Source organism: Cottoperca gobio, chromosome 5 (assembly GCF_900634415.1).
Source record: "Cottoperca gobio chromosome 5, fCotGob3.1, whole genome shotgun sequence".
In the NCBI taxonomy this organism is placed as follows: Eukaryota; Metazoa; Chordata; class Actinopteri; order Perciformes; family Bovichtidae; genus Cottoperca; species Cottoperca gobio.
Window position 1 is genome coordinate 13,120,945 of NC_041359.1, and position 17,141 is coordinate 13,138,085.

General features: G+C 41.5%; 1 protein-coding gene across 8 annotated transcripts in view; it reads left to right on the top strand.

Annotated features, from left to right (window-relative positions):
- Positions 1-208: 208 nt before the first annotated feature.
- The window catches only part of atp2b2 (ATPase plasma membrane Ca2+ transporting 2), an 80,907-nt gene continuing 63,974 nt past the window's right edge, over positions 209-17,141 (top strand). For 3 of the 8 annotated variants that reach the window (XM_029431806.1, XM_029431809.1, XM_029431810.1), the window contains exon 1: positions 13,959-14,976. In XM_029431806.1, coding sequence (XP_029287666.1) covers positions 14,778-14,976 — 199 coding nt within the window. In that variant the 5' untranslated portion in view covers positions 13,959-14,777. Of the gene's footprint in view, positions 344-13,957; positions 14,977-17,141 lie in introns of those variants that run through there. The other 5 variants (XM_029431805.1, XM_029431808.1, XM_029431804.1 and 2 more) reach the window with 4 other exon arrangements.

Below are 17,141 nucleotides of genomic sequence, written 5' to 3' on the forward strand. Positions count from 1 at the left end.
CACTGTTCGCACACACACACACACACACACACACACACACACACACACACACACACACACACACACACACACACACACACACACACACACACACACACACACACCCCTGCTTCCTGCCGACATGGTACAGGCTGTGCATTGAGACAGCCTCAGCTGAGGCAGTAGCAGTGAGTGTGCAGCTTAGCGAGTCTCCACACACACACGCTCACCTACACTCACTCACACACACATACACACACACATACTGCACACCGCTGTGGTAATTGCATGTGCCGTTGCAACATCATTTTTAGTTGGAAGGATTTTCACGTCACGGTGATGGTGGTTATTAGCTTGCTGCCATGTAAGTATACATTGTTGTCATAAAATGTGAATGAATGAACAGTTTATCTGTGTTTTCCTGGTGCTGGTAGTTCTGTTGGCGTGAATCACCTGCATGTCGGGCGGCTGTGGTGTGTGAATATTTATCTGTACACGTTGTTCCATGTGTGTTTGTGGGTGTGCAGAACATGGATAATATTGTAGTCCTGTATCAGTAGGCAAGGTAGTTAACCAGCAGGTGATCTGAGAGGGAGAGGAGAGATGAGGATGATCTGTGGTAAAAGAAAATATACTTCTCCTGCAGAAATGATTCATGTTTGGAGATCTGTTTGATCTGTGTGTCTTTTGTATTCATATTAAATATGCAGATATATATATATATCCACACATCTGTATACACCTATATCGACGTGCACATACAGTATTCTGCATATCATGCATGTTGTGTCGGTCCATTCTCTGTCATCCCATTGTCTTGTCATTTCTCTAAATGAAGATGTTTTATTACACACCTCCTCACTCAGTCGGCCCATCTGTTGGCTGCATGCAGTCTGCAGTCTCTCTTCTCTGTCACACTTACTGACTAGTTCTGTCATAGCAGCAGGCATCGCTGCCGTAACTGATCATGTGTGCTCGCTGGCTAGCTGTCTTCACTGCATTAGCTAACTGACTATTTGGCATGGGGACTGAATTAATGGGGAACATTATCACCTCTCCTCCTTGATCTGTTGGCTGTCTGTGTTTCTGGATGGCTGGCTCTGGGGCTGATTACAGTCAGTGGCCAAGGAATTGGTCATCTACTGGCTGGTTAGTTGAATTTTTCTTGCTTGTCTGATCAACTGACTGATCATCACACCGTCTGACAAACAGGGTCACTAACGTGTTGTCTGGTCGGCTAACTTGTCAGTCAGTTGAGTAGACAGCCAGTTAGTCAGAGGGTGCACCAAAAAAAGAAAACCATTCACAGAAACGTCAGTAGAGCTAGGCAGTCAGTCAAACAACCAGCCATTTGCGTAGCCAGTCATTCAGTCATTCATGCATTTATTCAGTCAGCAAGTCCGTCAACCACACTGTTAGACAGGCTGTCATAGGAAATTGATTGTGCCTCTGTAGGGGCTGAAATGACTGTGACCTCAACCATCAACTTCACTGCACCAAGACAGCCAGGCAGCTCAGAAGCAGAGTGTCAGTCCTCTTTCTGTCCACTTCTCCCTAACTCTTTCTCTCACTCTGTCTCTTTATGTCCCGTTAGACACACAACACATACAATGATGAGACATTAATGTAGAAAAGTACAGAAAAATGCTTCTCACAGACGGAAAATTAAGGAAAGAAGAAAATATGCTCCGGCAGTCTCGTTGTCCTCTAAAACTTCATGCCCTTTAACACTGTTTTAGATATTTAAACTGCATGTTCTGACATTATGGGAGAGTAGTAGGGCTGGGCGACATGGTCAAAATCTTCTATCCTGATATAGGTCATTTCATAGCACGATAACTACATACATCATGATACAGCATGTCATCTGGTAATTCAACAAATAAATAGTCTATTTGAATTAACCATCTATTTTTGCATACTCCTGTGAATTAAATACTTGACAAATTAAAAGTACTGAGTTGTTTCTCATTTAATTAAGAATCTTAATGCAAAACAACAGTTTCAAATCCTATTCTAGAGATGAATGAGTAGTAGTAGAGTATTCAGATTAAGAGATTAGTTTGTGATATCAAATGATGTTCTCTCAAAGTATTTCACATCAGATTTCCTCAACAATTTGAGTTAGTATGTGCTTGTTATTATCAATTTAGATGACTTAATAGTGTATCACGATATCTCTATATATAGTTTTATCACGATATAATTAATTGAAAGACGATAAATTATCATATTGTATTTTCGCCCAGCCCTTGTTTTAGCATAGCAAGCAGGCAGAGACATAGTACACCACTCTTTTAAGGCTGTTTGGAAACACTAAGGTAAATTTTTCCATGTGAATGCATAGACACAAAAATGTCTGTGTATATATATATATATATATATATATATATATATATATAGTATTTTTATTTTTTTTATTGACCTGAAATTTGTCATGATACTTAAAATGTGATTTAACAATCAATAAAAAGAACGACAGATATGTACAACAGCCAACATATAGAATCTACACCTTGCTCTGCTCTGTCAGATCTCATACACACGAGAGCGTCGCAGTGCCTTTTGGATTTTGCTGTGTCATCATCACCTCTGTGTAGCATAGCGACAAACACAAGCAGACTTAAAAAGCTCATTTTGATATTGTAAGCTTGTCTACCAGTGGAAGAATACTTAAAAACACAGGGGAGGAAAGAAAAGGACAGGGGGAGAGGGGGGAGTGTAGGTGGCAACTAAGAGGGAGAAGGCAGTAATGCTATCTTAGGATAGTTTAAGCTGTCTGTCTGTCTGTCTGTCTGTCTGTCTGTCTGTCTGTCTGTCTGTATTACTAACTTTTATCTATCTCTAACCCTAACTTGATCATTAATTATGATCTTGGTGTGTTGCTTGGTTGAGGAGGTTTTTTAGAAAGTGTGTCTTGGTGAGTGAGGATTTGTTTCACACACTGTTGGGTTCAATATGTTTGAGTTGCCACTTTTACTATACAATGTGTGAGAGTAAATGCATTTACTTTTGTATAAGCTGAATACAGTAAATCCAATTAACGTTGTGATATCAGCTTGTAGCACGTCATCACCAGCTCACACTCTGATGTATGACATGACATTTTATAGCCACACTGCCATAATAACACATATTCTCTGCCCTTCTCAGGACTAAAAAAGAAAATGCCTTGCTGTGAAAACCGCAGTTTAGAAACATGCATTTCTACCAGGTGTTTGTAGGTATTTTAGTGTAATATAATCGTCTTAAATGTGAACTTGTGTGTCAAAAAAGCAGATACAAATGTTATCGGTGCTACACAATGGGCTGATAAGATGACAGTGTGATGATGTGTAGAATAAAAACAAAATCATACCATTAAGCTTAAGCCTATTTTAATGTTTCCTATCATCATGTTATGCGCACCAAGGCTAGATTCAAAAGACTATAGTTACCCATTCACTCTTTTTTTCTCCTCTCCTCTCTTCTCCTCTCTTCTCTCCTCCTCTCTTCTCTCCTCCTCTCCTCCTCTTCTCTCCTCCTCTCTTCTCCTCTCTCCTCTTCTCCTCTCCCCTCCTCTCTTCTCCTCTCTTCTCCTCTCTCCTCTCTCCTCTTCTCTTCTCCTCTCCTCCTCTCTCCTCTCCTCTCTCCTCTTCTCTTCTCTTCTCCTCTCCTCCTCTCTCCTCCTCTCTCCTCTCCTCTCCTCCTCTCTCCTCCTCTCTCCCTCCTCTCTCCTCTCCTCTCCTCTTCTCTCTTCTCTTCTCCTCTCTCCTCCTCTCTCCTCTTCTCTTCTCCTCTCCTCCTCTCTCCTCTCTCCTCCTCTCCTCTCCTCTCCTCTCCTCTTCTCTCTTCTCTTCTCCTCGCCTCCTTCTTTCTCCTTCTAGCACACTTAGCCTGCATGTGTTGAATTTAATTAGACCAATAACTCCCTTGTGAGTTCTATAGGCTCATCTGGAGAGGGCCACCGCAGTATTTTTTCTTTCTTTCTGTCTTCCATTGACCTTGCAGTGTATGTGTGTGTGTGTGTGTGCGTGTGTGTGTCTGCGTGTGTGTGTGTGTGTGTGTGTGCATGTGTGCGTACGTGTGTGTGCGTGCGCGCGCGCGCGTGTGTGTGTGTGTGTGTGTGTGTGTGCGTGAGAATTGGAAAATCATGAGGTGTGTGATCTCGCTTAGTAAATACATGAATATAAATGCATGAATGTACATATGGCTAAAATGTCGGATATCATTTGTAGCCTTTATCTGTAGACACTTAACCTCTCAGTCTTCAGAATGGTCAACTTGTGATCTTCATGATACTTAATTAACACATAAAAACTGTGTGCAACTCTCGCATTGTAATATGCTTATTCAGTTCTGTGTTGAAACATCAGAAAAATGTGCAGCTGGTGCTAATTCAGGATACAATGGTATAAATGTGTTCTGGTGGACTAAAAGAGCTCCCCGTGAATCTTTTCTAAGCCCTCTCTTTTGTTCTATTAACAGTTAGATAGACGTGCTCTACTGCGCACACACTGCAGCCAATATTACACCATTTCACTTCCTTCTTATCTCCCTGTAGACAGCTGAATTCAAAGCTGACATTATTAACAAAACTCTTTCTATTTCTAGTCTATCTTTCTGGGCCTTATGCCTGTTGGCCTATTTTATAGTGAAACCTAGTAACACTAGTGTCAGGCCTTTTTTTTCTGTGCCTGAACCAATCTTTGTTCTTCCAAAACAATGGCACACATGAATCATCAGTGCCAGATGTTTAGCTAACTATTGTTGTAGAGGTTAGTCCTGCATGCTCAGTGGCACCATGAGATATATTGTTTACAGATACCTATTCCTCACATCCACATGTCAACCCCCACCCAGCATAGCGTCCTAACATACTTCAAATGTCCCCCTGTACGAAGCATTGTATAATGAACCACCGGTGGGCCAATAGGCAGGAAGGCATACAGGAGGGAAGCAGGCAAAGCAGAACTTCAAAGTGAGAACAGGCAGACAGGCAGGGTGGTTTATTTAAATGCAAGTAGGCAGAGTGGCAGAAATAAAAACATACATAGTAGTAGAGTAGTTGGAAGATTAAGAGAGTGACAGAAACATCAATGGGCAAGAATTATGAAAAATGGCTTGCTGATTTAGTGGCAGTCCCTCTGGAAATAACTGATGTTACGACACAAAGCAGATAATGTAAATGTTATCTGATTCTTTTATGCCAATTTGAACCACATTCGGGTTATTATGATGACTGATGTTCAGGAGTGAGTATGCATTAGTTTGGAACAATGACAGACAGTTGGCTTTAGGGCTTTATTCACTTTGCTTTCCAGTCCCTCAGTGGCCATCTATCATTTGACGTCTACAATTTGATGGCAAGTCCTAAAGTCTTGATGTAATGATACTAAAGATATCAAATCCAAATGTAGCTGCACCACAAGAGTTTCTTTTGTGAGATTTCAGAGATGATCAAAGGGTTGGAATTCAACTAATTCCCCATTTTCACCTTGTCGTCACATGTATGCTCTCTACAAGGTCTCCTCTGTCCTCAAGGTGTGTGGTGTGTCTGTTCATGTTTGACAGCTCATACAGCGTGTCAGCGTCGGTCAAAAAGTGTGACATTTTAAGTGTGTCATCCAGTCTTTTCAGTCACTTTTATTTGGGTGATCTCTCGCATAAATACGCTATTCAATTCTATTCCTTGAAATGACAAAGCAATTGAGTGCCTTTCTGTTTACCTCAGATGTCGTTTGACCATGCGTGCCCATTTAGTTGCACAGGAAGGACCTCTGTAAGGAGCCGTATCATGCTCTCTGATCTCCGGGTGTTTTCCAGACACAAATTAAGCAGCTTGTCATGCTGAAAAGCAACAGAGTGCTTTCATGAAAAAAGGCTTACAAATCTAGGAACAGATGAGTAATCTGAGGTCAGGATCCTGACCCAAGGAAACAAATGGAACAACACAAGGGTCAAACTCCTTTAGTTTTTAACAACTGTTTTCTGTCGACACAGATAATTGCTCTTACAGTACTAATTACTATACATGTATGTGGAACCGTCATGGGCAAGCTTACCTCACTGTCTAATAAATGGTCACTAAAATGTGCCGGCCGGTGCACTCATCTACACTCATGTATGACTGTGCAGATTTCTTTTTCTGTGACATTTACAAAGGTGAGAGCAGCGCTAAAGTTCTCCCCTCTTATATTATCAATACATACTGTAGATAACCTTGTCTGAAATACCATTTTACCCAACTGAACAACACACCATGAAACCAAATAAACTCTGCTTGACAAAAAATCTATTTCTATACAACCCCTTGTGCACATGCTATACGACTAGTCCAAGCTGTAGAGACATTAGTGATAAAGAACTGCAGCATTTCAGACTGTATCTGTCTCTGCCCATTCTTAGCTATACCATTACCAGAATTTACAAGGTTAAATTCACAGTCTCTGCCTCATTACACACAAGCTTTAGGCCTTAAACCTCGGAAATGAGGATGACTCAGTATGTTTTGCTGGACCTTTTTGTAGTCAGACGCCCTCTTAGACAAGTGTCACTCTGAGTGTCATTACTGTTCAGTGAGCATAGTGGACTGCACCATGTGTCATACTGGGTTTGGATTAGTAAAATCCCCATGAGCACATGTGCCATCCACTTGTTTGATGCATTATTCTGTGAGATAGTGAATCTGGTGGTGAAACAGATTAAAACGGACTCATTCTAGGTCCGACTATGTTCAAGTGTGTAAGGTTATGATGCGGAAGATGGCATTTGACATTTTTCTAGGATTGTTCACAAAGGCTGTTTAATATTGTAATAATGTACCGAAGGTAAGTGTGAGGCAGTTTAATTTAACTTGTGACTAAGAAACAAGATTTAGAGTGTGCAGCCCTTTGTGGCACTACTGCACTTAGGCTCAGTAGTGATTTGTGCTAAATGATAATGTTAGCATTATAACATTTGCTAATTTACTAATACCACAGTGGCTGATGGAGTGTAATTAGTTTTGCAGGTATTTGGTCAAAAAACTAAATGTTTCACTACATTCCAGTCCCCCATATTTTATAATTTAACCTCCCCGAGTTCCTGTACAAGGTGATTGACGACTAGAGGCCACGCTCCCGGGGAAATTGGGCCAGGAGTCGTTTGATTGGAGGATTCATCAGCAGATAGCAATACTCCTCATTTATTGGACGATCTCTACAGAGGCAAAACCACAGCCTGTAGAAGCACCAGAGCATCCATTATCAAGCAAACTCTAAATCACTATTTATGATTAGATCATTATGTTCAAACAACATTTGGGTTAACTAGTTTTTCAATAATAATGACTTTCATGCTACATTTATTTGTTGCATTTCAATATGCTTGGCAATAAAATGGCAGTATTTATTTGGTTACAGTTGTTAATAGGCATCCACACAGCTGCTCCAGGCAGGATTACACTCTGCATCTCCATATCTCCCTCCGCAGCCTGACAGTGTTGCTTACCTTATATAATGCCATTTTCTCCCTAGGAACACCCAGGGCAAGATATTCAGGTGGCCATTAATACAGCAGAATCCCTGACAACAGAAACAAGGACATGACTAAAAAGGCAGTTGTTGAAAGACTGAAGCAATGTTAATGAATAAGTGTCCATTAGAGAGACGATGAGAGTGAGCGGGCCGTTGAATATAAAGTACCAAGGCAAGAGGAAAGGTGACATCTGTACACAAAATCAAAGGAGGAAGGTGGAACTGAAGAGGAGTGTGAGGGAGAGATGGAGTCACCCACAACAGCAGACCTTGACATATTCTTTAGGCACTGTTTGTCCTCCTTAGCAGAGGATTTTTCATAGACGTGAAAGGCAGGGTCCATTACGGCTTCTCTATTTGGACCAAAGGCTTGTATCACTCTGTGCCTCCTCCTCTAACCCAGTCATCTCCCAGCTAAAGCATATCATTACCTGTTCTCACTTTCTTGCTTCTCAATCTCACACGGTATCCCCTGCGGCTGATAGGGGTTGCTTGGCCAACTGCTTCTCTTCAAAGCCCCCCCTCACCATCTATACGCCGACCGGCTAAGCACACGCATACACATGGACGTATGTATTCATACGTATCTCATTCTCTTTCTCCTTCTCTCTGACTCATCCCCCTCTCTCCTTTTTTTTGGTCTCCACTTTATCTTCTCCTTCGCCCGATATGTGTCGGTGCTGCAGTCCTTTTTTTCAAGCTCCTGCATTGGTTTCCAAAATAACCTTTTTCTTCGTCAGACTCTGTCTGCTGCGTTTAGTTAGCATGACAGCTGCTTTCAACGCAATTAGAGGGCACTGATGGAGGCTGAAAGAAGGCTCTCTGTGTGGTTGTTATGTAATAATTCACCTCAGAGACAACGTCAGTAAACGTGGCTTTCGGTGTTCACTTGGGTATTGCAGTGTAGTATTGCAATGCAGCTGCTGTCCAATGTGTGTATGCGTGTGTTTGGGGATTCCCAAAACACTGTGTAACTGCTACTGCTGCTTAGCGGATATTCATTATTGCATTTCCCACATTTTTTGTAGCTTAAGACATAAATGGATAGTTGCAGAAAGTGTAGTGCAAGTTATATGCGAGGTATGTTTAAACAGCAAAGCTACTTTCTGTTTTTCTTTAGAGGTCATTGAGTTTCTTTGTCTTCCCAAGCATCACTAAAATGTATATATATGCTCAAACACACTGTTATTAAGTCAAAGTAGGCCTTCATATTTCGGACCTGCCTTGTAGTTCTGTGGTAGTGTCGTATCGATTGCATCACATCGTAAGGTGCTCATGTTATTTGTTACCTCCAAATTGAACATGTACTAAAACATTTTTTTTATCTAATCAGTGCTTTTGAACATGTTTTGAAATGAAACCTTGATACAAACCTATCATTTGTAAACCTGTCATCTGAAATTATAGTGTAATACTCACAGACGTGCAGGTGTGCAGAGCAGCTCGATGCTCAGTGAAGTCTCCTGCACAATTTTTGGTCACAGGCAGGGGGAGCTGTATGCCAGCGCTGCTGCTGGTGGTGGTGCAGTGGGCACAGCTCCTACCTCAGCTCTGCCTCACTGTGCTCAAGGACATTTTGAGACAGACACACGGAGAATGCGCAAGACTTCACTGTGGAGGACATCCAACTACCCACTGCTGGTCAGACAAGTAACTTTGGATCAAAGCTATTATTGTGGTGCATGTTTCATCATTAGGACTTTCTTCTTTATTATCAAAACGGAAAAGAACAGAGAGACCCAGCAGACGACTCACTAGCGCAATACTATATATTCAAATTAAAGGTTGACGCTTTGATAGAATACACAATATTATATTGCACATAATGTGTGAAGTTGAATCCTGAAGATACAGTAAAACAGACTGTGATGATGATGTCATCTAGACATAATTACGACATAACTACACAATAGCTTCAAAACTTCAAAGCTAAATGCCTTTAAATCAAATCTTCAGGCTTTTAAAACTTCAAATACCATTAAAAAAAATGAAAAAAACCAATGACATATTAGTTTAGGGTTTAGTTTTTTAGAAATGATTGACTGTGGCTGCCAGTATCGGATGCACTTAAGAAAATACAGTGCCCACGCAACAACACTGTAATAGAATAATAACAGCAGGGTTGCTCAGTATAATTGAGGCACATTTTCTTTTGTTTAATGTGCAACTAATAATTCTCCATTTTAATGACAAAAGCAAGATTTTTTAATGTCTGACACAAATGTTAATTTATTGTTGAATAATTTAAATCAAACAAAAAAGACAAACAAGTTACTTGTTACCACAAAAACACTGCAGCTAGTTAGAAATGATTCTACAACATGTTGTGCCCCATGTTCTTGGTGTACAGTTTGGTTTTGCTGCATTGGCTTTATCTGAATAGATCTTTCTGTATCTAAGCTACAATAGATCCCTCTTTGTTTTTGTTTCTGTAGTTTCCACACACGGCAAACACTGTACAGTATGGTGGTCAGATGGTCTTAGCATCTGGCTGTGGAGCTTCATGTCTTAATGCGGTTCCCATATGGTGTTCAAGTTCATAAAGCCCAATTAAGTGTTCTCGCACTTAAGGTTAAAAAAAAGCTGTTCATTATTGCAAAATCTACACTTTATTCCTTGAGTTTTTGATCATATGTTACTCATTACTCACTGTCAAGCCATAGGGAGCATGCCAGCAATTATGCAGACTGGCACGTAGGCAGGGAGGTGGAGCGAAGAATATCGCAGCAGGGAAGTGTTTCAGTCAGCTACAGATAGACGGGTAAGCAGGATGACAGCATAGAGATTGATGGGACAGTACACAGAGAGACAGGTACGAAGACAATTGGGAGTGGTGTTGTTGGTGATGGAAATATCAGAGACGGAAGGTTTTCGTAAGATGCTAACAAAATCAAGAAGTGCTCCGTTTCCCCAACAGTTGAGGAAAAGAGACTTTCTCACCCTTTGATGTTCACGTTATTAAACAGTGAGGAATAAACATTTTGACAAACTGCCTTCATCGTGTGAATATCTGTGAATGCATATGAAACACCATCAGTAGCTCTACCTTTTTCCAAGAAAAGAGGAAATCAATTCAGTGTGGACATACTGTATATGCATGTTAGTGTGTCTGTGTGTGTACATTATATAAAAAGGAGAACATTGTTTGCTTTGATGTTACTCAGCTCAGGCGTCAGCGGTGTACATCATCTCTATCTTACCTTTACCCTTGTTCTTTCTATGCCTTCCCCTTTTCATTTCTCTCCCTCCCACAACTCAATCTTTCCAATCCTGCACATGTCACCGTAATTTAAAGATAGGCCACTGCAAGCCGGCAGAATATAACACCACCGCCGCCACCAGTCACTTACATCACCGACATGATAATGTGAAGCTGGAAACACGGCGCCTTACATGGTCAGGAATGAACAGATGTTGTGGAGGGAGCTGCTAAGACATTCTGCGTTAAATTAGTCATGTAATACTGCATTTCTTTCAAAGAAGAAATACATTGGAAAGGATGGAAGAATGACATGCAGAAAAGGTGGTCAGCTTGACTTAAACGAAAGCATGAATTACACAGCGTAGCTTGTTGTTCCCGAATTGATTTGTTTCTAATTGACTTGTGTCTTTAAGCCTGTTTTACGTTGGACAGTACAGTACAACAGGATTAACCTTTTTTTAGGTGTGTATTTGGAATAATGGTAATTAATACTCATGTAAAGCGTTTTGGGATTGAATTATGCATTTATTGAATTTTGTCAATTGTGATCATCGAAATGATTGGTTCCCCCCTCTGGGCTTATGTGCCATGCTAGCTCAAATATTCAACAGCCACAACTGTCAAGGCAGTGGGTTTTCAATCTACAGGACCCAGAGGATCCCTGCTGGTTTCCATTTGCCCAGTTACAGTATCTGACTTATTAACTGATGAGCTGCAGGAGACAATTAGTAGGATAAAAACAAAAAACGTTCTCTTTCTGAATTACCAGTGTGAGTTTGTCTCCTCAGCCAGCCACAAGGCACACTATGACACATATGCTGTACATATACGTTCATGGGATAGCATTTGTTTGCTTTTATTTGAAGGTTTTAGAAGACCTGGCCAGCACAGATGTCTGCGTTGGCATTGAAAATGTACCGCCAACATTGATTGGACCTGATCGTCAGGCGATTGAGGGGGAGCAGCAGAAAAGAAAAACAGAGGAAGATCTCGCCGGGGGCTGGTTTAATGTACGGAGAAACTATCCAAAACCCAACTAAGCTAGAATACGTAATGTTCTTTATTTAATGCATTGTTATTATTATATGAATCAGCAGGTGTCACAGAAAAACAGAACATTTGCCTTAGTTGGAAATGCTTTACAGAAATGTTTAGCAGGTTTCTGAGGTCGCACTTGCCAGTGCTGTCCAACTTTGTCACTTCAGCGAGGACTGGAGCTCATTAACAGACAGGACTGGTTCCTGTGGAGTTACAGATGTGTATTCACATGTTGGCGGGATGTCATACTACGCTGCTGTGACAAGGTTGGTGCTCCGCTGTTCCCGAGCGCACTATTGTGTCTGGTACGAGTCCCTTCTGTATCATCCTACTTGATATTTGCGACTGGACACCTTACTGATTGCATCAGTCTGGCCGAATTAAGCAGTGCGTGCCAACAGTACCAATAATCGAGTGCTCACTACCGCAGTGTTGCTGAGTTTACTTTTTGTTGGTTCCCATTGCTACTTCAATGTAATGTCCTAGCTTGTATACTTATATTTCAGTGTGCCTACTGAGCACCAGCATATTCTAGGTTCTGGGAATGTTTTTACAACGAAACATCTCCTAGCAGTGAGAGACATTAATAATGTATTCATGTTCCTGTTACTTGGCCGTTCTATGACATTTTTCTCTGCACACCAATTATTATTACACATTATCTTTGCTGTATTTTAAACATGTAGAAAGAACATGTTTTAGCTTAACAATATAAATGCACAACAATGAAGCTGCTTGCTCTTGGCTGGTTTCACTTTTGATTGACCTCATACTATACATATACATAGTATTACGTAGATTCAATTAGTTTTTGTGTGTAAAGCCGTTGGTTAAATGAATCGAATGAGAGGCCATGTCATCAGTGTTGTTGATTTGGATGATTTTAACTGAATATACCAAGTGTATTCAGGTGGCCTCCACTGTTTTGCATTTTGAGTGTTATATAGCAGTATTACTGTGCATGACAGATGACAGAGAGCCGATATAGCGAGCCAGTTTTTGTGCATTGGTGTTGATTTACCGTAGCGTCCAGCATGATGCAATACAGTAGCGACTGGTCTTCCTCTGAGTGAGTGGGAAGTGATGTAAGCCAGAGGTTTACTAGTCACTGATGTCTTTGACTGAAAATGGAAGCACACATATACAAATACATTCTGGTGATTGATCAATAGTGTTTTGTGCATTGCATTGATATATTACGGGTTTGTGTGAGACACTGGTGACTTAAAGGAAAAGGATGGCAATATTCTGTATTTCCTCTACTAACAACACATCTTATGGAAAGACTAACAATGACCAGAGTGTGGCTCGGGCCGCATCATTTATATTTATTTTTTACAATAGATGTTCACTAAAAATAACTTTAAGCACTATGTCAATTAGGTCGAACCCAACCTGTAGACGATTTGTCCGAACCCGGTCCATCCCATTAACACAGTGTTGCATGTGCTGCTCATGAGCCACACCTGGGAACTGTAGTTTATTGTGAGTCCTGGTGCTTAAAAAATATTGGGGCCCAATTGTCTATTAAACCGGAGCTGCTTGGGTAACTTGCTAATAACTATACAAACTGTATATGTTATCTGTTTTTAAATATTTACAACTTCAATAGGATGTGCTTAGGGTGCCACAGACCAGGGTAAGGAAGAGGGAAAGTATTATATAATGAACCAACTAAATGTTCGTATTGGTTTTTCATGGTTTCATTGTCAAGAATAAAAAATAAAATATAGACTTACGCTAGCCTATACTTTGACACTAAGAAATGTATTCCATGATTGTAATTTACTTGCAATTTATGTTAACTGGTCACTTATCTTAATCCATTAAATTGCAGTGTAACGCCTTAACAGCGTAAAAGTCTCATTAATGCAAGGCATTACCAGACAACAGGCAGAGAGGAAGGGATCACTGAGATTGACTGACTGCATAGGAGAGGTCACTTGCTGTAGAATGAGAGAAAACTAGAGGTGAGATAGCGGTAGCAGCAGCAGCAGCAGCAGCTCCACAGCTCAGCCCATCCTCCCTGTGACAGCGCAGCGTTACGTGCTGCCTCTCCGCTTTGTCGTCAGAGCAGCCCCAGCCTCCCGCCCGCGCACAACTCCTCTCCGCTCTGCACCAGAATGGAGCATCCTCTCCTCTCCGCCCTCCCTGTCTTCTGTATCCTCTCTCTCTCTCTCTTTCTCTCTCTCTCCCTCTCTCCATCTCTGGCAGTTGGTTTGTCCTCAGAATGAGGTTAGCAGCTTCAGTAGCAGTAGCAGCAGCAGTAGATAGAGACATCAGAGCCACTGTTACTGCAGCAGCCAGGAGAGGCTGTCCTTCAGCCGTGCACCATCTACCGCTGCATTCACCCCTGCCCTGAGAACGCAACGCTCATTCTTGTGCTCTCTTTCTGTGTCTCTCTCCCTCCTCCTCCTCCCTCACCTTCTGTCCTCTTTGAATTCCTCTCTCCTATTCACCTTTCTCTCTCTCGCTCTCTCTCTTTCTCTCTCTCTGTAGCAGTGATGGGGAAGACCACCATGTAGAGACGGAGAGGTAGTGGAGGCAACAGCAGAATAGCAGCAATGGGAAGCCACACATGGAGCGGGTCTGGACTGCAGCCGTGGTGAGCCTGAGACCTACAGGACTTGCAACCACCATCATTGCCCTTCTCAGGACCTGACCACTGGGGCTGTCCGACACTCACCTGGATGCTCCTCACTTGTGTTTCGTCACCCCCTCCTCTCCTCGTTCTCTGCTGCTCTTTCTCCTCTTCTTCTGTTTCTTCTCTTTGATGGTTTTTGGTCTGCCAATATCTGACAGTCTCTCCTAAAACAGAGAAGCTGCTTGTCGATTGGTCCCCTCGGATTTCCTCCCCCTTTTTAATCTCTCTATCTGCCTACTTTACCTACAAGTGACATTCTTTTTTCCCTTTTTAAGTTGTTGTTGCCTGCTTAATACCTTTTTTTGGATTTTTCTTTGGATGAGACTGAGCTCATCTCTCTGTGCAAGCTTTTTGGTCGATCCATAAGCAATAAGCAATAACAAACACTTATATCTAACTGACTTGACTAGCCGACATCATGGGGGACATGTCCAACAGCGATTTTTATGCCAAGAACCAAAGAAACGAGGACAACCATGAGGCGGGCTTCGGTTGCTCGGTCATGGAGCTGCGCTCCTTGATGGAGCTGCGTGGCACAGAGGCAGTGGTCAAGCTCCAGGAGGACTACACGGGCACAGAGGGACTGTGCAAACGACTGAAAACCTCACCCACAGAAGGTAAGTCCTATTGCTTGTCTCTGTATGCTTGGGTGTGTATGTGAATAAGTGTGCACTGGTGTGTATCATATGAAGGATCTCGTGTTGATGTGTTCTACTACTGTAGTCTGAACCGATTACAAGATGGATTTGATTGTATTTACTGTTGGTTTGGATATGGATCATTATTTATTATACAAATCATTGGTAAAAGCACGGAAACCTTCTAAAGCATCTCGAGAATTGCACAGCATCGGAACAGCAGACAGGGCAGGGAGTCCTGTTTGAAGGGACGAATGAAAAATCTTCTCAGCCAGCTAGTGTTAGACCTGTTTAGTATGCATCGAAATCTCTCTGGACAGTTTAGCCCCCCTCACTCTCCCTCCGCCACACAAGCCTCCACCTCCCCACCCTCCCTTGTCATTCTCCCATCATGTCAGCCAATCAGCCGTAGCCTTATTAAGGAGCAGGTCTCTGGGGCTACACGGTAGAGGTTTCGACCATGTGGGGTGTGCTGTGGCGTCTGCAAATATGGACTGAGTGGAATGTGAAAGTAAAAAACACAATAATGATAAACAGGTACAGCACCTGGTTATAGAACATGCAGTGAATGTTTCATATTTGCAGAGCAAACAACATATATTTCCCTTTTCAGTATTTTTTGTTTTTAAGTTTGTTTAGTCATATTATAACGCTATTTATTAATCCCTTCACATGCATTTTATGATTTACCCACATAAGATATGTCATAATATCTTCTTCAGGTTATTCAAATATTTATTCACATATATTTATATATATATATATATACACACACATACTGTCAAACAGCGCAACCTTTACTTAATCTACATATTGCATAAATGTAGGGTTATCTGCTGCAGTACAAAAAAAAGACCTCTGTAATGGCTTCATCTGCGCATTGAATATTTATAACGGTGTTGAAATCATCCACCGACCCTGATGTAGGGATCATTGATAAGTATTCAAGTAGTGTCACCTGTGTGACATCAGAGGTGACCTGTAACCTTATAGGCTGATAGTCACAGAAGATTGTGTTCCCTGGTCTTCTCATCCAATTGCACCACTTCTAGGTCAGCCGGCGGTAATGCCTGCGGCAAGACAAATTCTCAGAATCTTCCGAGTCACAAGAGTTGAATAAAGTGCAAATCAAAAGGGGATTGAATAGAATAAAAGCACTGATGAACACTCGGATGCGGTGCCTATTGCTCGTCGCCATATTTGCAACATCCGTGTGAAAGAATGCCTGCAGTCTGAATTTGAACTAGCAATGGAAATGATCATAACAGACAAACGATTATAATTTCATTATCTGTTTCACATGAGCATCCTGATTTAATACACAAACATTAAATTGTATCAGTGCGCTAAGCACTAACTCAGGATCACAGCCTGAAGATTTGCAATAAAACTAAAATGAAAATAATTAAACTTGTAAGGAAACATGGATTAGTCAAAACACTACAATCTCAAATGTGTGTGTGCCAATAATGATATTTTGGATACAGAAGAATGCATTGTGTATCTTGTATCTAATGGGTTTACCGTTTACCAAGTTTTACATATTTTGGTTGAGACCTTTCTGCTACTACAAACACACACACACTGCTCCCTTTCCCTCATCCCTGGTTATAAGTATTAATTGTTATGATGTATTGTGTAATCTCTCACTGGAACATTCACTGAGTGGAATCTGAGTCATGGTATCTGGTGTTGCTATTTGCATTCGTGATCCCAGGTGTTTCTATGTTTTTGTTATATGGCTCCCCTTGTGTGGTGCGTGGTTGCTCCACAGAACATATGTTACCTCCGAAATATGATCATGGTAATTGTCCTTGAAGGTATTCCGTATTGCTTGCTGTCATCATGTGTGGTGTGTGTGTGTGTGTGTATGTGTCCCAGCGGACTGTGTTTGATGGTAAGAGGCCCTAAGCATGGTTGACCAAATAGCCTCCTATACTGTAGCCTATACCAGCCCTGAGCATGATACTAACATGAATGGCTATATAATCCATTATGCAGCATAAATGCATAATGGCTCTGGAAGTATAGAAAAAGCATAGAAGAGGTTGCACACTTGACCTCATGCATTTATATGCAGCAGGCTCCTTTGCTACAGAACATGAAACTGTACAATTTAAGAGGGCAGCCGACATTAGAGAGGC